Consider the following 23,881-nt stretch of genomic DNA (forward strand, 5'->3'; position numbering starts at 1 on the left):
ACAGCCCTCAGTCTTTTGCACAAGCTTTTTTTTTTAAGGCAGTAATGCAATTTCTAACATAATTTTTTACCCCAGTCCAGTTTCTGTCTTTCAGTGCATAGGGTTCTGGATTGATGCACTGAGTGCAGTCCAGCTTCTGAGGCATCTTGCATGTGTTGATGAAACACATCATGTGTCTTTCAACTGCACGTACCTCATGACCTTCCCATTTACATTTGGCGTTACCTTGGCTGCCTTTGAAGAAAAGAAAACAGACATCAATACACTGCTTAAAACCTTTTCAATATCAAATGTTTTCCTCCTCTACTAAATGAATAATGTCATGTATTTAATATATATTCGTAGTGCTTATTTGCTGATTATATTGCTTTACGTATAAGAGAGGGCCAGCGTTGAGTGTAAACTAGGTTGCAGGCTGATAGGAAACTGCATGCTTTTGCAGAGCATATGAGCTGCAGGCAGAAAGTGAAACTAAGTAGAGCGTTTGGTCGAAACTTAAAGTGTGCGTGACGTCTAGAGGAAGTATAAAAATAACCAGACTGGCTGCTGCTGCTTCAGACTTGAGCTGATGTCTGTGTGCTTAGTCTCCATTTTCCGGAAAATGTAAAATTAAAGATCATTTTTTGAGTTAGACCACTTTGAGCCGTTAAAAGAATACAAAGAACTGAATTTAATAATTGGTGCCGTGACCCGGATTCTTTTGCGGCTGAGAGGACTAATTTGGACCTTAAGGTCAGTGTTGGGGAGTAACGGAATACATGTACCGCCGTTACGTATTTAAAATACAAAATATGAGTAACTATATTCCGTTACAGTTACCGTTTAAAAAGGTGGTATTTAGGTTACGGTTGCCATGGTTATAGGGCGACGCTCTCTCTCTCTCTGCAACTGTGTGTTTCCTGGGTGAGAGAGCGCCTTTTTGTTGTTGTTGTTGTTATGCTAAGCTAACAGGCAGAATGCTACAGGCATAGCTCTAAAGAATGTAGCCTCATTGGCAGTGTAGTCCGTGTTGCCATACCCGTTATGTGTCTGTGAGCGAGGGAGGGAGAAAAAGGTGAGTGGAAAAGTACGAGCTGTCATCGAGCAATAACGGGAGCTGGAAGCATATAAATATAATAATAACCACTGCAGCCAAGAAGAGAGCCTGACGAGCCCAGCTGTAAGTAAGCTATTAAGACTCGACTGTACACCGTGTTCGTGTTTTCCTCCGAAACAATAAGTTCCGTTGGAGCAGCCTTTCAACGCCTCTCTCTGTCTCTCGCAAGAAAAGTTGACCCACACAACAAAGTAAAGCTATTTTTCGGCTACGAGCCCGACACAGAACCCACCGTATTAGTCAGAGGTCCCTTTACTACGTTTCGGAGCCGCGGACCTTCAGTAATAGTAATAAATCACACAGCAATAGTACATTCACGTAGCTGTAAAAAGCATGATAATATATTAAGTAATCCAAAGTATTCAGAATACGTTACTGTCATTGAGTAACATAACGGATTACGTTACAGAATACATTTTGGGGCATGTATTCTGTAATCTGTAATGGAATACATTTTAAAAGTAACCTTCCCAACACTGCTTAAGGTATGATCTGATATGAGGCAGACAACAGACCGGTCTAAAAAGATTTAAAGGTAGGCAAAAGCCTGTTCAAAGTAAAAGCAAAATTGTGCATATTGGATGAATTCTAAATTATTTGTTTGCCGAGTTGATGATCATCACCGTCAAAAATTTCCTCAGTAGTGGTGAAATTAAAGTAAACTTAATCATTTATAACTACATGACCCATCACCTTTTCACTTCATTAATTCACTGAACCATTTTTATTTTTCTGTGCCAATGTATAAAGTTTATGTTTATGCCAAAACAAATTGGTCGGTACCGTTTTTCAAGGGAGGACTGAAAGAAGTCCTTGGAGATGAAGACGTCCCTGGAGATGAAGAAGTCCATGGCCCTCTGTCTCCATCCTGATCCGTTGTCTCATTCTCTGGTGTTTTTATTGCCTCCAGAGCTGAATGAAGAGGCTCACTCTCATCGCTTGAGTTATCTGAATTTTCCAGATCAACTTTTTCTAAAGGTTAAATGAAAATAAAACACCGCCAGTGCATTTAATAATTAAAAAATAATAATCAATTATTATATTTCAGATCATCCTAATAAAATTTACACTCTTACCTTCAGGGTCAATTTCAATATCATCAAGTGTTTGGCCTTTATAATGTGAAACAGTTCCATTCTCCAGTGCCAAAAGCAATTTGCTCATCTTAGCAAGCTGAAGTGTTCCCTGAGGCAAGCGGTAATACTGCCTGTGCACACGCATGTCATGGCCCAGAAAGTCTGCTAGTTGATCTGCTTCATTTTCTTGAAGATTAAGCACCTGCGACATTGTTGCGATATGTTTTCGGAGCCTTGTTGATGTTAAGATTTCAGGGTGTTTTGCTCCACTCTCCTTTGCAAACATTTGGATACAGTCTCTTCCTCGATAGGCAGATAAAGCTCCTGGTCTAGCAAACATGTAAATCTTCTCTTTGGGGACGCCACAAGATTCAAGAGTTTTCACAAGGAGCTCCATTGCAGAGACCATTGATGGTTTTAGGAGAATAGGAACTCCTCTCCCTCGTTTTCCACAGATTTCTACTCTGGTGAAGAAATCACACATTTTTTTCTCAAGTGAGGTCAGAAAAGCCGCCATGTCCATATTGATTTCTGACTTTTTTCTGTCTTTAAAGGTGGACACCTCCATTCTTGATACCTCTCCTTCTCTTCTTCTGTTAAAAATGATCACTTGAGCAAGTGTCACTTTGGCAAGCATTGCATAGCTGTATGGAGTTGGAGTCAACCTCAGCATTCTTTCAGCACCGCTTTTAACTGTCTCCATATGGCGATCCAAGCATTTGACATGATCTGTTAAAGGTAAAATCTGTGGTGCATTCCACTCCTTCATGGTTGTTGTTGCACCACTGGTTATCAGTAGTGATGGGATTTCCGGCTCTTTTTAGAGAACCGGCTCTTTCGGCCCCGAACCGGCTCTTCAGGTTGTTTTGCTGCTTTAATTATTTAATCATTAACAATAATATAAAATTATGCAGAAAAGGAATTACTAATGTTAAAAAAAGTGGTTTTATTTATATATGTTTATATATGGCCCCTAGAGACAAAGCATGTACAAACTCCAAAACACATTTCTAGCGTTTACTGAACTTCCAAAACAGAGCTACCCAGATCACTTAAATTACACAATTGAAAGCATGTGTGTATTGTTTGTGTATTTATAGACAAGCACTCATATTTATTCAAATAAGTTTTTTAAAAAAGGTTCATTTACCTGTTACTACCACACACCAAATCCGGTTGTTGATACTTCCTGGCTTGTGTAGCCACTAGGAAACAAAAGCTCAACACTGTGCCCTAGAAACCTGGAGCACTTCTGTTGTCTTTTGTACGTGCCTCTGAGTTTTTATGCGTTTTGGAGTTTGTACGTGTTTTGGAGTTTGTGTGTGCTTTGTCTCTAAGGTCCACCATAAATATACTTTATTTATTCACTCCACATAAAATGTAATAAATAAATCATATAATACAAAAAACAACTATTTACATTTTAAACTTTTAACTATTTAAATTTTCAGCTTTTTCCTTTTAAACAAATTTAACGTGAAACAACACAAAACACTGCAAACCACAACACAATTAAATATAAATTAAAATATTAAAACAAAAAGAAGATGCACATTCTCTGTCATATGGGCCTGCATGATTTCTGAATCCTTTACCATCTGCAACTGAAAATAGTGGATGATTACTATACCTTTCTAATGTGACGTTGTTGTCCCTCGCTCTCTTTCTCTCTGGCTCTGTTCCTGTGCTGCTGTGAGTGTAACTAACGCCCCTCCCCCCTCTGCCCAGCGCAAAGTACAGGCCGCGCGTGCGGAGTTTAGTGGGAAAAAGGGCGAGAGAGAGGGTGAGAGAAAGAAATAAAAACCTCACGGCTCCCAATAAGGAGCCGGCTCGCGTCGTTCACTTCAAAGAGCCGGCTCTAAGAGCCATTTCGTTCGCGAACGACCCATCACTAGTGGCCAGACCCACCAGGTCTACAGCTACAGACACATGCACACACCAACTTATAACAATGATAAACAATAATAATAACAACAACAACAACAACGATAATAGTCCACACTTCTCACGGACCCCCGAGTCCCCAGAGCCGGGTCCGTGACAGATATAATTTTAAATATTCAAGTAGAAAAGAGCTCCATTTCTCAGCGTCTTAATCATATAATCTTCTCACTTCTCAAGACACTCAGTCTGACCTAAAACAACATTTTAAAATGGCTTGTTTTCTTTGACTCTACTGAACAGTTTCTGATGCAGCATGAAACAAGCCACCATTTATTCAGTGTGTGCACTAGACCTGACATAGAGACATGCTCAGTAACCTTTGCAGGTGTGTATTTCACCAACCAAAAATTTGGTTCATCTTTTTTGGAAAACAAAGCAATGTGACACATTTACATCAGCAGTTGACCACAGTGATGTTTAGAAGAAATGAGCAGCAGCAGCAGCTTTTTCTCTTTTTTTTGAACAGCATTCATGCACAAGCAGAATGAGCAGAAGCAACAACTGGTTTAATTAAAATTCTACATAACAGACAGAAGCGTTTGTTAGCATATTAACTTTATTAGTACTTATAGTTCTTTATAGTTTTGTTACATGCAGAGTAGATAATATACAGTTTGTTCAATTGTAATAACAATGTGTGATAAATGTCTTCACTTTCACTCAGATGTGATTTTGTCTTCATCAAAACGCTTTTATTTATTGCACATTATATTTACCTATTTTATTTATTATTATATATTATATGTATATGTATTACTTCTGTGTATTTATCTTATTTGTTTACATGTATAAAAAAAATTTAAATATGGAAATTGAGAAATTACTGACACAGTCTGATATCGAGAGCTCTGACATCCATGTTGTTTTGCTGCAAACTGAAGACTGAGGTGTTACGGCAGTGAGCACGGGTGTCTTCCTGCTGCTCAAACTGTTTTAATATCAAATATTTTTAAAACTTCTTACAATGCAACAAAGTTTAATGGAAGTAGTTTCCAGTGAGACCGATTTGCTCTTATGACAAGTCGAGCCTCAGTGATAGTGAAGTTCACTGTCAGTGGGTGGAACATGTAACCACTTCAGACTGTTGCTGCATTTGACACAATTAGCAGGCTGGTTCATGTTTCCCACACTCGCATTGTTACTTTGATGTTCATCACAAGCTTATAATTCCTTAACTCAGTGGTTCCCAAACCTTTTTTGCTAGGCCCCCCTTTGTTTTACAAGAAAAATGTCTCCCTCCCCATTGCGGTTTATTTCACACCTCAAACATTTAGTAAACAATTAAGCAAATACAAGTAACTTGCAATAAATTACAGGTAGTAATAAAATAAACTACTAACTCTTTTACGCTACGTCCACACCTACACGGGTATTTTTGAAAACGCAGCTGTTTTGTCCTCATATAAATAGCGTTTCGAATCACCGAAAACAGAGATTTTTTTTAAAACTCCCTTTTTGCGTTTACGTGTGGACGAGGAATACAAAGTTTGTCACGCAACGTCTAAGGTATGTGCCTTTTTTCACATCACGCTGTGTGCATGTTATTGTTTACATGAGATGAATTGCAGAATGGCAGATAGAGAACCCAGGGAACAAATCGTGGCAGGATCAGCCTGTATTTGCATCCCACTGTAACTTTACTGTTTAAAGAGCTAACATCTCCAAAATGTCAGGAGTAGTTAGTCATTATGAGAAGTGTTTAAGAACTAAAATCAAGAATGTGGGACACTGTTTGTCCATGATTTGAAGAAGGGAAAACCAATTCTGCAGGGGAGACCTACCTCGGCACTTGTGAAGGTGAAACCAAAGGGAAGATATGCTTCACCATATTTTCTAGTCTTTGGCTTAGAATGAAGTTGGTTTGGAAACATATTCAGCGATGCTTTATCTCCTGCTTTGCGCTTGTGTGGGCGCACTGTGCTAGCAGTGTCCAAGCATTTTTTTCCTCCTTTTCATTAATGTAGTGTAACAACACATTTTATTGTCTAGTTCTTTGTTTCTGAGAGTGGGTTTTCTGTGTGTTACTGTAGGTGTACTGCAGGATGATGCTATGTGAGAAATTGCCATGAGTCTACAAAATCTGCAGACTACAATCTATATTTTCTACTATCTTTCTTCACTTTTTCTACTTTAAAAGCTCACATTCATGTCAGTCAGAATCTATAACCTACACATACTTTTCATTTTTACATGATCAATTTATCAGTATTTTTTCCAAATAAGCAGACTAAGTCAGCAGACTGTGTCAGTAAACAAAACCACATAAGATTTCGACCACTTAAGAAGTGACACAGTGGAGAGGGCGGAAGGATCAGAATTAGAAAGGGTTTTATTGCCAAATGTTGAGCAGGTTTACAACATTAGGAAATTGCTGCGGTACTTAGTGCAAAACATACTGTCAGATAACGCTTAAATAAACATAAAAATTAAAAGTGCTAAGTAGATAGATATATACATGAGTGCAGGTGGTGATCAGTGCAAACATGGAATGATGCAGTGAACACAGCGTAGGGTCATGTGTTAGTGATGCGAACAATCATATGGTTATTGTTCATGAGTCCAACAGCAGAGGGGAAGAAACTGTTCTTATGGCGAGAGGTTCTGGTGCGACTGGACCGGAGCCTCCTGCCTGAGGGGAGCAGGTCAAACAGACTGTGATCCGAGCTGCACGATGTCTCTTATCTTTATTGTAGAGGACAATCTAAACAGGGAAATCAAGGCATAGATAACTTCAAAATTTTGAATAAGTGTCACAGTCCTGGGTCATACAACTCAGTGTTTTGAGTTTCACTGTATTATGTTATCCTTTACTTTTTATGTTTTGAAAGAGTGTGGTGTTCTTTGTTCATTATATTTAGTTTCACCTCCCCCGTCCCGTCATTAGGTTCATTTGTGTCAGATGTGTCCTCATGTGTCTCTACTTCTCCTGATCACCTCATGTGTGTATTTAAGTCCTCTGTCTCCCTTGTTCATTGTCGCATTGTCTGTGTTCCTACTGCTCAAGTTAAGTGTTCTTCAGGATTATGTGCAGTTCATGTTGCCATTCAGGTTGTTTAATTCTTAGTTCTTTCATGCACCCGCACAAAGAGGTTCCAAGCTGATCATGTTCATGTTGGTTTACTCATGCCATGCAGTTCATAGTTTTTCATGTACCTGCAAAGATTCCTTTTCACAGTAGTCATAGTTACTCCATTTAGTCATTTCTAGTGTTTTTTCCAGTTTAGGTTTTAGTTTAGCCATAACCTTTGTTCCTGTTCCTCAACACACAACCCCACACAGTCTCCCCCTGCAGCTCATGACAATAAGTCGGCAGATGATGTGACATTTGTTGTTCTGGTCATCTCACGTTGCCATATCAAGAGTAACCATCAGACTGCAGCAGAAAAGGGTTTTTCCCTTCACTACATAACGATCTGTGAAAATCCTCAGATTATGAATCATAAACAAAACACCTGGGAAAACTGCTTTACTATTACTTAACACTTCTCTAGTGTTCATACAGTTCTGATCAAAAGTTTAAGACTTGAAAAATGGCAAAAATTCACAGAACTGACTGTTTAAACTTTGCAAGAGAGCACCAAACATGGGACATTGAAAGGTGGAAGAAATTTTTATTTATTTTCTGATGAGAACCTGATGGTCTTCATGGTTTCCAATGTTACTGGCATGACAAGCAGATCCCACCTGAGATGTTTTTTATGTGCCACAGTGGAGGGGGCGCCATCATGGTCTGGGGTGCTTTTTTCCTTCAATGAAACAACAGAGCTTCAGGAGGTGCAAGGGGTCAAAGGGCTGCTGGTTATGTCCAGAGGTTGCAGAGCATCCCTCGTGACTAAGGGCCCTCGTCTGTGTGGGAACAACTGGGTTTTGCAACAGGACAACGCTACACTACACAATGCCCACAGGACAAGGGACTTCTTCCAGGAGAATAAAGTCACTCTTTTAGACCATCCTGCGTGTTCCCCTGATTTAAATCTAATTGAGAACCTTTGGGGAATGATGGCAAGGGAAGTTTTATAAAAACAGACAACAGTTCCAGAAAATAGAAGCCCTTCGTGAAGCCATATTCACCATTTTGAGGAATGTTCCCACTCAACTCATGGAAACACTTGCATCAAGCATGTTGCAACAAATTTTTGAAGTGATCAACAATAATGGTGAAGTTACTCATTACTGCGTTCATGGTTGAAATTTTGAGGTATGGTCCTAAACTTTTGATCACCTTTAAAACATCCTGTTTCACTTTAAGAGTCGTTTTCAATAAATTGCACACTCAAAAAAATGTTTTGTCTCTCTCCCATTTCTTGTTGCATGTTGAAGCTCCACTTGAAACCTTGTTAACCAATCATGCAAAATATGACTTGCTACTCTTACTGTTCTGACATTTGGGAACTGATATATAGCCTATCAAGTATGTTGTCTAAAAACAGTTAAAGTCAAGCAGAAACAAGCTGAGCACCACCTCTAAACATCTAAATCCCATTAAGATGTTGAAATTATAGTATTACACTCACTCAGCTTCTGCTTTCATACAGTCTGACAAAAAAAAATGTAAAACAAAATCAGCTCATTTTCTGTAACTGTTCTGAACAGCTGCTGCTGCAGCGTGAAATAAGCCACAGCATATTCAGTCTGTGCACTATATAACATTTTATGTAGACACCTGCTCAGTACCAAACTGTGCAGTTATATTTCACTGCTTACCACAAATTTGGTTCATCTGTTTTCAAAAAGAAAGCAACATTTATATTAGTGGTTGACCACAGTGAGTACATGCTGTTCAAAAGAAATGAGCTGCAGCAGCTGTTTTCTTCTGAGAAGCATTCATGCACAAGCAAAAAGAGCAGAAGCAACAAGTGATTTTTACCTTCTCATAAGAGACAGACACATTTGTTAGTATGTGAACTTCATCTGTTCTTATAACCATGTGAGTCTGACAGCTGTTTCTCGCTGAAGACACACATAACAGTTTGCAGACATTCACACCAAACCCAGCAGATGATGTACAGCTTGTTCAATTGCAATAACAATATGTGATAAATGTGGATTACTTCATCGACTTCACTTTCACTCAGATGTGATTTTGTCTTCAGTCAGCTCTCTTTTTGCGACCTGTCAGATATACAAGAAGTAAAGAACTAAAACAGTATTTTTTCAAAGGTGGGAAACTCATATTACACACCAATATTAACTTCACAGCAATTAAAATTTTGTCATGAACCATTAGTTTGATTTATATTTTGTATTTAATATTTACTACCCATCAAATATTACATATTATATGAATGTAAGACATGAGGTATCATTAATCCAAGTTAATCTCACCTCTGAGTTTAGTCTCACCCAGGCGTAAGGTGTAGTAAATGGCTCTAGAAGATAACATGTCATCATCTAATGGAGAGATACAGCCATAATGAGAGGACAGACGACCACAGTAACATCAGTGATGATTAACAATATTTGCTATTCACTGGTCATTAGGTCTAATTTGGAATCTTAGGAAAATCTGATGATCAAAGGAACATAATGTCACTATTACATCAGAACATTTTTTCTGCCGTTTCATTTTAATTACATAAATATCAACTCTGCTGCTCTAAACAATTTCTTGATTTTTACCCTGTAGTTTGTTAGCGTTGCTAGTCAAGCTTTAGCTTTGTTTTCCTTTTCCTAATATCACTTTAAATTAATATTTAGAACCCATCATAATTAGAGCACATATGGAATCATTAATCTCACCTTTAAGTTCAGTCTCACTCGGGCTTAGGGTGTAGTAAATGGCAATAGTAGACAATAAGTCATCATCTAATGGGGAGATACAGCAGGAGTGAGAAGACAGATATCCTCAGTAACATCAGTGACACTGAATACTATTTGCTATTCACTGTATTCCTGCAGTTTTACATTCTGATGAGCTTCTTGATTGATTCATTTTTTAATAGAATAGTATAAAACAGTTTTATTGTCACTGTAATGAGTACAACAGAATTAAAAGTGCCAATTCCGTCAGTGCAAACTAGGTAAAAAAAAAAAAAGCATAAAATAATAATAAAATAAGACACACATGCTCACACATGATGGACACAGACAGTCCTGTCATATTGTACTCATCCCTGCACACACATACTCATGTTTTTTGCTTTGTTGAGTGTGTTTATAGGCGCTGGTTAAAGGCTGTGCACACCAGCTCATCCTTAGACAAGCCCAACCACAGTGGCATAATTTGCAAATTTGTCAACAATCTTGCTGTGTTGGGCAGACGTAGGTATTTGGGGAGCTTAGCATGCACCCCTGTGGGGTGCTAAGGCTGAGGCCGCAAGATTTGTGGCTTTCTACTCTTGAGTCTCCGGCTGTTGTCAGACAAGAAGCTGCTGACCCACATGATGGTGGCGTGTGAAAGACCCAAGTCCCCGAGTTTGTCTGCCAGTTTGTGGGGGAGGATGGCATTAGCTAAAGGTAACTAAGAGCATTTGCACACAGCTCTCCTGCTGCTCCTGTGACTGTGGCCATGGTGTCCTCTGTAGATCTAATTGCTCTGTAAGCAAACTGGTGGTGGTCAAAACTGTGGGGCAGGAGTGCCCTAATGTGACCAGCTTTTCAAAACATTTCTTTGTTACAGGGGTGATAGCAACTGGCTGGTTGTAGATGAAGCTGGAAATATTGTGTTTCCTGGGCATCTCTTTGTGCTAAGCTAAGCAATGTTTAGGTTTGTTCATAAATTAAAGTGGATGGGCTCAAAGTTTATTCTAAACGGAACAATAAATGTTGCACTTCAGGCCACAGTTTTGACCTGCACGATGAAACTCTTTTCATTTGAAGTGTAGAAAGCTCATAGTGTATTATCACTAGCACCTATACTCTTTCCTTATCCATGTTTACAGATACCAGAAAAAACAGCACAGGAAAGCAGAAGTTTTTTACTAAATGTATTTATCTCCTGCTTTTTTACATTTTTTTTTTGGTATTATTCCTGAAAAAAGATTTAATTAAATAAGAGAAATAATAAAATAACGATAAGAGAAGAACACAACATTCACAAAACTTATGTTGCCTTGATTTACGTGCAAAACATCATGTTCAATAAAATATCTAAATGTTTATAACATAAGAACCAAGTTCTTGAGTTTGTCGTGTGTTGTTTATGGTCACAGTGGTGTAAACAGGTTGTTCAGAGCTATCACCTGAAGAGGAAGAATCATCCCTGGGCAAGAGAGGTTATGTGTATATACATATATATATATATATATATATATATATACCCCCTCAGTGAGATCATTAACAAGACTGGCTACGGATACCGACTACGGAATGGAGCAGTTGTCAGCCACCTCCTGTACATGGATGACATCAAGCTGTATGCCAAGAGTGAACGAGACATCGATTCACTGATCCACGCTACCAGGCTATACAGCAATGACATTGCAATGTCGTTCGGGCTGGAGAAGTGTAGTCGGATGGTAACAAAGAGAGGGAAGGTAGTCAGAACTGAGGGGATTGAACTACCAGAAGGCAACATTGCAGACATAGAGGACAGTTACAAGTACCTGGGGATCCCGCAGGCGAATGGGAACCATGAAGAGGCCGCTAGGAAAGCTGCAACCACCAAGTACCTGCAGAGGGTCAGGCAAGTCCTGAGGAGTCAGTTGAACGGTAAGAACAAGATCCGGGCCATCAATACGTACGCCCTGCCCGTGATCAGGTACCCTGCTGAGGTAATAGGCTGGCCAAAGGAGGAGATAGAAGCCACTGACATAAAGACAAGAAAGCTCCTTACCATGCATGGAGGGTTTCACCCCAAGTCCAGCACCCTGAGGCTGTACGCTAAGCGGAAGGAAGGGGGCCGGGGACTGGTGAGTGTCAGCACCACAGTCCAGGATGAGACAACGAACATCCAAGAATACATCACGAAGATGGCCCCAACTGACAGCGTGCTCAGTGAATACCTCAGGCAGCAGAAACCCAAGAAAGAGGAGGGAGACGAGGAACCATCATGGAAGGACAGGCCCCTGCACGGTATGTACCACCGGCAGATAGAGGAGGTGGCTGATATCCAGAAATCCTACCAGTGGCTGGACAAAGCTGGACTGAAAGATAGCACAGAGGCACTAATCATGGCAGCACAAGAACAAGCTCTGAGTACAAGATCCATAGAGGCTGGGATCTTTCACACCAGGCAAGACCCCAGGTGCAGGCTGTGTAAAGATGTCCCAGAGACAATCCAGCACATAACAGCAGGGTGCAAGATGCTAGCAGGCAAGGCATACATGGAACGCCATAACCAAGTGGCCGGCATAGTGTACAGGAACATCTGTGCCAAGTATAACCTGGAAGTCCCGAGGTCAAAATGGGAAATGCCCCCAAGGGTGGTGGAGAATGACCGAGCTAAGATCCTGTGGGACTTCCAGATACGGACGGACAAAATGGTGGTGGCTAACCAACCGGACATAGTGGTAGTAGACAAACAGAAGAAGACGGCCGTAGTGATCGATGTAGCGGTTCCAAATGACAGCAATATCAGGAAGAAGGAACACGAGAAGCTGGAGAAATACCAAGGGCTCAGAGAAGAGCTCGAGAGGATGTGGAGGGTGAAGGTATCGGTGGTCCCCGTGGTAATCGGAGCACTAGGTGCGGTGACTCCCAAGCTAGGCGAGTGGCTCCAGCAGATCCCGGGAATAACATCGGAGATCTCTGTCCAGAAGAGCGCAGTCCTGGGAACAGCTAAGAGACTGCGCAGGACCCTCAAGCTCCCAGGCCTCTGGTAGAGGACCCGAGCTTGAAGGATAAACCGCCCGCAGGGGCGTGCTGGGTGTTTGTTTGTTTTTTATATATATATATATATATATATATATATATAGACTCTAAAGCTGTTTTTTGGTAGCCCTGACGCTTCTTTTTCTGGCTTTGTGCTGTGGTTTGACCTGAGACAGAGTTTTAATTATCGAAGCATCACCAGTGTTGAAAACAAAAACACCACATATGACATACTGAGCAGACACAAAAATAATCCTTCTGTGCAGCATATGTCACATAAAAATACCACACTTCACTTTAGCTTTTATTTTAATTTTCTTAAATGTCAACCTACTAGAAATTATATCATTCAGTCTCTCAAACAAGCGATGCAATTTGAATCGATTGATACTGATGAAGTTACTCCCACTGTGACCCTGATTTGGACTGTTAACAACTTTAAATTGATAAATGGATAGAAGGCCATAAAATTGGTAACAAGCATGAAATACAATAATACAATTGTGATAATTATTTCTCTCTCACCTCCTGGATGGTCTCCATGTGAGTTTGTCGCTGCTGATGTCTTTGAGGAAACTGATGAACAGAAAAGCATTAGAAAAAAAAATGAACAGGGAGCTATTCTTAGAAATTATGTTAACTGAAAAAACTGAATTACCTTTGTGTTTGCGAGTATTAAGAAATCCGACTACCAGCAGCATCAATATTATCACTAAAATAGGCAACACAGTCCACAGCAGGAATAAGTCAGGAGTGGAATTGAAGTCATCAGACAGGGTCTCTCCTGAAGAATATGCTGCAATGGTACAACTTTATAAATATCATAGCACGTGTAATATTTCTGACTTTAAACATAAAAAATTGTAACATCATTTTTATAACATAAATATTTTCATAAAGACCAAAAGAACAGAAATCTAATTGTTAGAGTCACATTTCTCTCTCTATAAAGTCCAGCCATAGAAATAACTAAATATAGTTTTAGCCTTACATCTGACATGAAGCCAGCTTTCTGGTGATGTTCCAACACCAGAAATGCTGCACTTGTATCGTCCTTCATCAGACCTGGAAACACTGTTAATTTCCATGTTGTCAGAAGGGCTCCGGTTTATGAGGCCATCGTCTTTGTAGAAATTTGCACTTTGGTTGGTGTGAGTTGTCTTGCTTATGCAGCGCAGAGTCACATTGTTTCCCTCAAAAACAGGGAAAACTGGACTCTCTAGGATCACAGAACCATCTGAAGAAAAAGCAAAACGTTTGTTTTTTTGTGTTATTTTTTTTAAAGCAATTGACAAATACATTCTGACCCATACAAGAAGAAGTTGATAAGAGATCTCATCTAATTTTAAAATAAAACTATCTACTAATTTCACAAATATGATGAACTTACCAGTTATGGTAATGTTGACACTGTTGCTTCTCTGACCCCCTTTAACCTCACACCAGTACTCTGCACTGTCTGTTACATAAGTTTGAGAAATTGTGCATGAAGAGGAATTTCCTTTATTATTACATAATGGACTAAAAGATTCTAACTTTTCCTCAGAGGTTTTGATTCCTCTCAGTTCAGCAGAACCATCAGGGCTCTCACAAACAAAAGATAAAGACTTGAATTGAAAGTCTTGGAGTCTGTTAGGAGACACACGAAGAGTAGCTGCACCTGAAAATTTGAAACATCACAAGATTAATAGTTAGCAGAATAATCAAAAATTCTTATAAAATGTGTTAGTAAAAGATGATTAAATCTAAAAGGATTTTAATAAACATCATAAACAGACTTGAATGTTTAAGTCAATCCCAACTTACTCACCCCCCAAAAAGTGAAAAAAGATTATTTATTTTATTAACGTCTCTAACGTACTCACCCATTTTTTGGGTAAAGCCATTTCGAACATGTGTCCCCAGCAGAATAACTTCAAGCATTACTAGATCAGCACAGGAAAGCCATAAATTATATGATGTACAGACATATAAACAGTAAATCTGCAAATATAAAAATAAACCTAAGAACAATTACTCACATAGTCTGAAGCAGAGACTTGTAGTCACCATGTTGTCTTGCTGCTGACTGACTGAGTAACAGACTAAAATACAACTGAAGAATATCATTGGGGGAGGGCAGGTTTCCTGTTCCTGTGCAGTTTGTTTAGTCATAATGTCTTATGAGTCTGCAGATTTCAGGTGTAAAAGAGGTCCACCATTAATCGATCCGTTCGTCTGATTCACTCAAAAAATAAATAAATTGGGTGGTTATTACATTTGCTTGAGTCTAATTAGTTGCCTGGTCATGCAATATCATAAAATTACACAAGATCTCAAACCATAGGAAAATCAGTTATAATAATCGGTTATAATAAGGCCCAAAATGAATACACACTTCACATAAATGCTCTTGCTATTTATTGTGGTCTAACCTGTCAAGGACAAAAGAGAAAATATAATTCTCTATCAAGCTTTGTAATCATAGTAATGCTGTTAGTGTTAATCTCGTTAAAATGACGTTAACGCCATAACTGCATTAACGCGGCAAATCTGCATTAGCGAGTTACCGCGGATCCCCTCGTGCGTCGTCCTGGACGGTGTAAATGCGTTAATGAGCTAACCGTGCTAACGCGCTGACGGTGTGCAGCCCCATCAGCGGTAACTCGTTAACGGAGATTTGCCGTGCCGGCATTAATGCCATAACCGCATTAACCATTGTTGAACATTTTAACAAGATTAACGCTGCAGCACTAAATCATAGCTTCCCTAATTTTTTTTAAAGTACAGAGAGACTGCTCAATGGCGTGGTGGTTAGCACTGTTGCCTTAAAGCAAGAAGGTTCTGAGTTCTAACCACAACATGAGTTCTGTGTGGAGTTTGCATGTGTGGCACCCCTGTGAGGGAATGACCACATTAATATTATTTTGTGTAAAACACCCATGTAACGGGACATTTTTCATTACTATATGTATTTATTTTTAGTTTCTTTAAAGGTCCATGTAACAGGGATTCATTTAAAGTTAGAAAGTAGTGAGGGCGGAACTTTGATGGTTGCTCCGGGGTTTTGGGGTGCAGTAAGTGGAGCCCACCTTCCGCTGCTTCCTCAGACACGTTCTGGAGGAAAGCAGAGACGCATCATGTCTTCCTTTCTCCGCTCTTCACCTGCTTTTACAGGTCGGTAAATGGTGCTCGCACCGAAAATGTTGTTTATTGTTACCATGGTTACCCACGTTAATGTGAATGAGAGAGTTAAGGCGGTCCGCCCGAGTTATTTATATGTAAACACGGGAGAAACCAGAGGGGTGCCCCGCGCGACCGCACCGCGAGCCCGCTCGTTAGGTGGAGCGCTCGTGAAGCAGAGTCAGTGCGCTCCTATGCTCTGTGCAAACGTTTTGTAATGCTCCAATCAAATCAGTTCTGTGAGATGTGAATGTTAATAGTTATGTTAAAGTGACTGAGTAGATTAGCTAGAGTAACACAAGCACTCTGAGCAACTCTGTGTAGCTAACAGAGGCATTCACGGGTTAATTAAACAAGCTGTGTTTCATGATGCACTAAATAGTGATTTTGCCAGTAAATTACTGAAGGAAACAAATGTGATGTATTTACCAATGCTGTTATTGAATATAACTGTTTAGCCAGTAAGACACTGCAGAAGACAATGTGATGTGTTTATTGATATGATAAAGGAATGTAACTGTTATGGAAAGAAGTGTGAACTTGAGAAACTGAACCAGTTAAAGAGAGTATATTTCACTGAGGTTGTGAAATAAGTAAATGTAATTGATGTAAATGAGGAACCAGCTGAACAGTATATTGAAAGCTCATGTTTAGTGTTTTGATAGCATTTATTTGTGTGAAATAAATCAGACTCAGACACGTTCTGGAGGAAAGCAGAGACGCATCGTGTCTTCCTTACTCTGCTCTTCACCTGCTTTTACAGGTAACATATTTGTCATCGTGGTCTTCATCCTTGGGACCCGTAACACATGGTCTCCCTGTTTTTGCGTGGGTTTTCTCTGGGTAATCTGGTTTCCTTCCACAGAACAAAGACATGCTGGTAGTGGGGTTAGGTTAATTGGTGGTTCTAAATTGTCCATAGATGTGAATGGTTGTCTGTCTTTCTGTGTTAGTTGTGCAATAGACTGGTAACCTGTCAAATTTTCCTATAAATCCAACATACTGAGGAAAAAAAGGTGCATATAACAAGTTTTATGTCAACCAGACTCTAGAATGTGTTAAGCACTACATAAAATAACTGTTTAAATGAAATTTTGCATGGGTTGGATGAACTCAATCAAATTAAGTTGGACTCAACTGCAGTAAATAAGTTAATGCACTTGAATGGGAGCAGTTTGGACCAGCTTAATTAATTCATGAATTAAGTTGGAATAACAAAACTGCATAATGCCAAGATAAAGAAATTAATCATTTGGCAATCCTATCCATGATTGTTTTATGCTCATTCAAACACTTTTTTTTTGGGGTTGAAAAACATTAAATAATTGATTTGATTTATTTATTTTTTAAGATTTCAAGCCCATACCTAGCAAACAAACACTCATGGAGTCCATGTGGGTACACTGCAGGCAGACCCACAAACCATAGGTGTGGCCTCTGTAGCTGACGGTCTGACCTTAATTGCCTTGAAACTCTGGCTTTGTGTCGAATGATTATGTCTCTTAACTTTAATCACAGTTTGACACACTCTTGTTATTTAGGGTGACCATAATTTGATTTCCAAAAAAGAGGACACTTGGTCCAGTCATGAAGAACTTTAATAATACTGTTTGCTTAAAGAAAATCTTAACACATTTAAACGATACCTTCTCTGTCTCACGTAGCAGACAGAGATGGCACTCTCTATGTGATGGCATGCCATATCTAGCACAATTATGGTTTGGTTTATGTGGCCCAGGCCCATAGAAAACAGGTCGATCCCAGATCTGGCATCAAGCTGGCACTTCTGACTGACTGGTGTAATGGCAGAGTGTATTTCAACCAGATGTGCACCCGGTCTGGCAATGACGGAAATATTTATGTTCCAATTTTCCTATTTTAGTTAGAAGACTTTTTCTACTTTAAAAGCTCACATTCATGTCAGTAAGAATCTATAACCTGCACATACTTTTCATTTTTACCTGATCAATTTATCAGAGTAAGTCAGTAGACTGTGTCAGTAAACTAAACCACATAAGATTTCGACCACTTAAGAAGTGACACAGTGGAGAGGGCAGAAGGATGTCTCTTATCTTTATTGTAGAGGACAATCTAAACAGGGAAATCAAGGCATAGATAACTTAAAAATTTTGAATAAGTGTTACAGTCCTGGGTCATACAACTCAGTGTTTTGAGTTTCACTGTATTATGTTATCCTTTATTTTTTATGTTTTGAAAGAGTCTGGTGTTCTTTGTTCATTATATTTAGTTTCACCTCCCCCGTCCCGTCATTAGGTTCATTTGTGTCAGATGTGTCCTCATGTGTCTCTACTTCTCCTGATCACCTCATGTGTGTATTTAAGTCCTCTGTCTCCCTTGTTCATTGTCGCGTTGTCTGTGTTCCTACTGCTCAAGTTAAGTGTTCTTCAGGATTATGTGCAGTTCATGTTGCCATTCAAGTTGTTTAATTCTTAGTTCTTTCATGCACCCGCACAAAGAGGTTCCAAGCTGATCATGTTCATGTTGGTTTACTCATGCCATGCAGTTCATAGTTTTTCATATACATGCACGGACTCTTTTCTAACTTTTCACATTAGTCATAGTTACTCCATTTAGTCATTTCTAGTGTTTTTTCCAGTTTAGGTTTTAGTTTAGCCATAACCTCTGTTCCTGTTCCTCAACACACAACACCACACAGTGTAAGGTTCTTTTGATTTGGAAGGAAAAATAAGCGCAGACAGAGTCCTAGGGGGTGTCCAAAAAAGTGATTTATTAAACACACACTTATTATACAGTGCGGGAAGCCGGTCTTCTTCTTCTCTGCCCGTTACAGAAAGCTTTATAGCCATTATGACGTCAGAACAATTCCTGGGACTCATGTCCTCAGAACAACAACCCTTTCCCAGAATTGAAGCCAGATGTTTCCCATCATCGGTGTTTGGGAACATAACAATTGTGTAAGATTGTGCAGTTGTGTAAGATTGTAGGTCCAGGCCAACGAAAGTTCAGCGTCCTCATCTGACTTACTGTGGACCCACCACTATGCTGGTGCTATGCATGATAGAGCATTGCATCTAGAATGTGTTTTATTCTGCGTGCTCTGGCAAATATACTAAATGATAAATGATACATGATAATATTGGTGATAACCTGATGATAAGTGATGCAGACTAATGAAATAATGATGAAATGATGACCGTGCATGTGAATAATAACATAGTGACAGTAAAATAACATTCCTTGACGTGACAACAGTCTCCCCCTGCAGCTCATGACAATAAGTCGGCAGATGATGTGACATTTGTTGTTCTGGTCATCTCACGTTGCCATATCAAGAGTAACCATTAGACTGCAGCAGAAAAGGGTTTTTCCCTTCACTACATAACGATCTGTGAAAATCCTCAGATTATGAATCATAAACAAAACACCTGGGAAAACTGCTTTACTATTACTTAACACTTCTCTAGTGTTCATACAGTTCTGATCAAAAGTTTAAGACCACTTGAAAAATGGCAAAAATTCACAGAACTGACTGTTTAAACTTTGCAAGAGAGCACCAAACATGGGACATTGAAAGGTGGAAGAAATTTTTTATTTATTCTCTGATGAGAACCTGATGGTCTTCATGGTTTCCAATGTTACTGGCATGACAAGCAGATCCCACCTGAGATGTTTCTTTTACGTGCGACAGTGGAGGGGGCGCCATCATGGTCTGGGGTGCTTTTTCCTTCAATGAAACAACAGAGCTTCAGGAGGTGCAAGGGGTCAAAGGGCTGCTGGTTATGTCCAGAGGTTGCAGAGCATCCCTCGTGACTGAGGGCCCTCGTCTGTGTGGGAACGACTGGGTTTTGCAACAGGACAACGCTACAGTACACAATGCCCACAGGACAAGGGACTTCTTCCAGGAGAATAAAGTCACTCTTTTGGACCATCCTGTGTATTCCCCTGATTTAAATCTAATTGAGGACTTTTTGAGGACCTCTTGGGGATGGGTGGCAAGGGAAGTTTTATAAAAACAGACAACAGTTCCAGACAATAGAAGCCCTTCGTGAAGCCATATTCACCATTTTGAGGAATGTTCCCACTCAACTCATGGAAACACTTGCATCAAGCATGTCGCAACAAATTTTTGAAGTGATCAACAATAATGGTGAAGTTACTCATTACTGCGTTCATGGTTGAAACTTTGATTTCTGTTTTAAGGTGTGTGTGTGTGGGGGGGGGTCTTTTTTGTTTGTTTGTTTGTTTGTTTGAGGTATGGTCCTAAACTTTTGATCACCTTTAAAACATCCTGTTTCACTTTAAGAGTCGTTTTCAATAAATTGCACACTCAAAAAAATGTTTTGTCTCTCTCCCATTTCTTGTTGCATGTTGAAGCTCCACTTGAAACCTTGTTAACCAGTCATGCAAAATATGACTTGCTACTTTTACTGTTCTGACATTTGGGAACTGATATATAGCCTATCAAGTATGTTGTCTATGTTGTCACTCACTCAGCTTCTGACTTCTGCTTTCATACAGTCTGACAAAACAAATGTAAAACAAAATCAGCTTATTTTCTGTAACTGTTCTGAACAGCTGCTGCTGCATTCACACCAAACCCAGCAGATGATGTACAGCTTGTTCAATTGCAATAACAATATGTGATAAATGTGGATTACTTCATCGACTTCACTTTCACTTAGATGTGATTTTGTCTTCAGTCAGTTCTCTTTCTGCGACCTGTCAGATATACAAGAAGTAAAGAACTAAAACAGTATTTTTTCTAATGTGGAAAATTCGAATTACACACCAATATTAACTTCACAGCAATTAAAATTTAGCCATGAACCATTAGTTTTCTTAATATTCCATATTTAATATTCATCACCCATCAAATATTACATATTATCTGAATGCAAGACATGAGGTATCATTAATCAAAGTTAATCTCACCTTTGAGTTCAGTTTCACCCGCTCTAGAAGATAGCATGTCATCATCTAACGGAGAGATACAGCCATAGTGAGAGGACAGACAACCACAGTAATATCAGTGATGATGAACAATATTCACTATTAGTTAGGTCTAATTTGGAATCTTAGAAAAATCTGACAATCAAAGGAACATAATGTCACTATTACGTCCGAACATTTTTTCTGCCGTTTCATTTTAATTACATAAATATCAATAGGGATGGGTATTGATAAGATTTTCACGATTCCGATTCCATTTTCGATTCTGTTTAACGATTCGATTCTTTATCGATTCTCTTATCGATTATTTTTTTTTAAAAAAAGGAGAACACTAAGGTCAATTATCTTAGATCTTTGTTTTATATCTTCTCTTTGAACAAGATAGAAATTTAGGAGTAACATGGCCTTACAAACCCAACAGTGAGATCTTAACAGATCCAACCTACGGCTCTTCAATGGGGTGTCACAGGGTCCCCAGGAAAAAAAATTGTGAATGTAAAATAATAAAATAAATATTCTTCTGTAGCAATTACACAAGAATATCCAATAATGTCCCTGCCTACAATTAAACACATTCACTTACCGAAAATCGGGGACATCTGCTGTGGCAAATGGGTGCAAACCTTTGACCACAAACTGAGTCACTGCTCGGTGACATTCGTCTATCCTGGCCTGAAAGGAGACGCTACGGTAGACTGCAGCGAGAACTGCCAGCGTCTGAGCCAGACTCTGTCTGTCTCTCTCATCATGGTCACCTAAATGCACAGTAATGGCAGGTTTTGTAATAAGGCAGATCGCGCTAACATAATACGCACTGTTAGTTGATTATTTACCTGCCGCATTAACGGGAGAGGACGTGCAAACGTTACCGCTGCTGCTGGGTTGAGATTCACGAGTCCGGAGCGACATTCATTTAAGGTCATCGCGTGTTTTGTGAGCAAATGCTTTTGCATATTCGTAGCGTTTCCTCCCTTAAATGAAATATCTACTTTGCAAGTATTGCAAGTTGCCCTGTTGTCATCCGTTCTCGTAAAGTATAACCAAACTTTTGAGCGTTTGAGCCGCCATGTTTCCTGCCAGGTAAATGACGCTCCGCAACGTGGTGACGTCATTCGGGGCGACTGGAATCGATAAGGGAATCGTTTGCAAAAATGGCAAACGATTCCAAGGAATTGAAACAGTGGGAACCGGTTCTCAACAGGAACCGGTTTTCGATACCCATCCCTAAATATCAACTCAGCTGCTCTAAACAATTTCTTGATTTTTACCCTGTAGTTTGTTAGCGTTGCTAGTCAAGCTTTAGCTTTGTTTTCCTTTTCCTAATATCACTTTAAATTAATATTTAGAACCCATCATAATTAGAGCACATATGGAATCATTAATCTCACCTTTAAGTTCAGTCTCACTCGGGCTTAGGGTGTAGTAAATGGCAATAGTAGACAATAAGTCATCATCTAATGGGGAGATACAGCAGGAGTGAGAAGACAGATATCCGCAGTAACATCAGTGACACTGAATACTATTTGCTATTCACTGTATTCCTGCAGTTTTATTTTGATGACAAACATTCTGATGAGCTTCTTGATTGATTCATTTTTTAATAGAATAGTATAAAATAGTTTTATTGTCACTGTAATGAGTACAACAGAATTAAAAGTGCCAATTCCGTCAATGCAAACTAGGTAAAAAAAAAAAAAAAAGCATAAAATAATAATAAAATAAGACACACATGCTCACACATGATGGACACAGACAGTCCTGTCATATTGTACTCATCCCTGCACACACATACTCATGTTTTTTGCTTTGTTGAGTGTGTTTATAGGCGCTGGTTAAAGGCTGTGCACACCAGCTCATCCTTAGACAAGCCCAACCACAGTGGCATAATTTGCGAATTTGTCAACAATCTTGCTGTGTTGGGCAGACGTAGGTATTTGGGGAGCTTAGCATGCACCCCTGTGGGGTGCTAAGGCTGAGGCCGCAAGATTTGTGGCTTTCTACTCTTGAGTCTCCGGCTGTTGTCAGACAAGAAGCTGCTGACCCAATTGATGGTGGCGTGTGAAAGACCCAAGTCCCCGAGTTTGTCTGCCAGTTTGTGGGGGAGGATGGCATTAGCTAAAGGTAACTAAGAGCATTTGCACACAGCTCTCCTGCTGCTCCTGTGACTGTGGCCATGGTGTCCTCTGTAGATCTAATTGCTCTGTAAGCACACTGTTGGTTGTCAAAACTGTGGAGCAGGAGTGCTCTAATGTGACCAGTTTTTCAAAGCATTTCTTTGTTACAGAGATGATAGCAACTGGCTAATTGAAGCTTAAGCTGGGGTTTCCTGGGCATCTCTTTGTGCAAAGCTAAGCAATGTTTAGGTTTGTTCAAAAATTAAAGTGGATGGGCTCAAAGTTTATTCTAAATGGAACAATAAAAGTTGCACTTCAGGCCACAGTTTTGACCTGTATGATGAAACTATTTTAATTTGAAGCAGAAATGTAGAAAGTTCATAGTGTATTATTACCAGCACCTACTCTTTCCTTATCCATATTTACAGATACCAGAAAAACAGCACATGAAAGCAGAGGTTTTTAAGTAAAGGCATTTATCTTTACCTATCTTTACCTTCAGTAATAGTAATAAATCACAGCAATAGTACATTCACGTAGTTGTAAACAGCATGATAATATATTAAGTAATCCAAAGTATTCAGAATACGTTACTGTCATTGAGTAACGTAACGGAATACGTTACAGAATACATTTTGGGGCATGTATTCTGTATTCTGTAATGGAATATATTTTAAAAGTAACCTTCCCAACACTGCTTAAGGTATGATCTGATATGAGGCGGACAACAGACCGGTCTAAAAAGATTTAAAGGTAGGCACAAGCCTGTTCAAAGTAAAAGCAAAATTGTGCATATTGGATGAATT

General features: G+C 39.4%; 2 protein-coding genes across 5 annotated transcripts in view; one reads left to right on the forward strand and one right to left on the reverse strand.

The window, feature by feature from the left end:
* The window catches only part of LOC148103660 (acyl-coenzyme A thioesterase 2, mitochondrial-like), a 139,268-nt gene that overhangs the window by 80,088 nt on the left and 35,299 nt on the right, over positions 1 to 23,881 (forward strand). The window lies entirely within an intron of this gene.
* Positions 11,206 to 14,919, reverse strand: LOC148103664 (uncharacterized). The gene is made up of 7 exons (XM_087839511.1): positions 14,889 to 14,919; positions 14,733 to 14,792; positions 14,258 to 14,527; positions 13,859 to 14,104; positions 13,526 to 13,663; positions 13,396 to 13,443; positions 11,206 to 11,318 (listed from the first exon to the last, which is right to left on the reverse strand). Exons 1-7 carry the CDS (start codon positions 14,917 to 14,919, stop codon positions 11,206 to 11,208), a joined length of 906 nt encoding a protein of 301 aa, XP_087695637.1.

This window comes from Neolamprologus brichardi, chromosome 3 (assembly GCF_056152115.1).
Source record: "Neolamprologus brichardi isolate AB-2024 chromosome 3, ASM5615211v1, whole genome shotgun sequence".
In the NCBI taxonomy this organism is placed as follows: Eukaryota; Metazoa; Chordata; class Actinopteri; order Cichliformes; family Cichlidae; genus Neolamprologus; species Neolamprologus brichardi.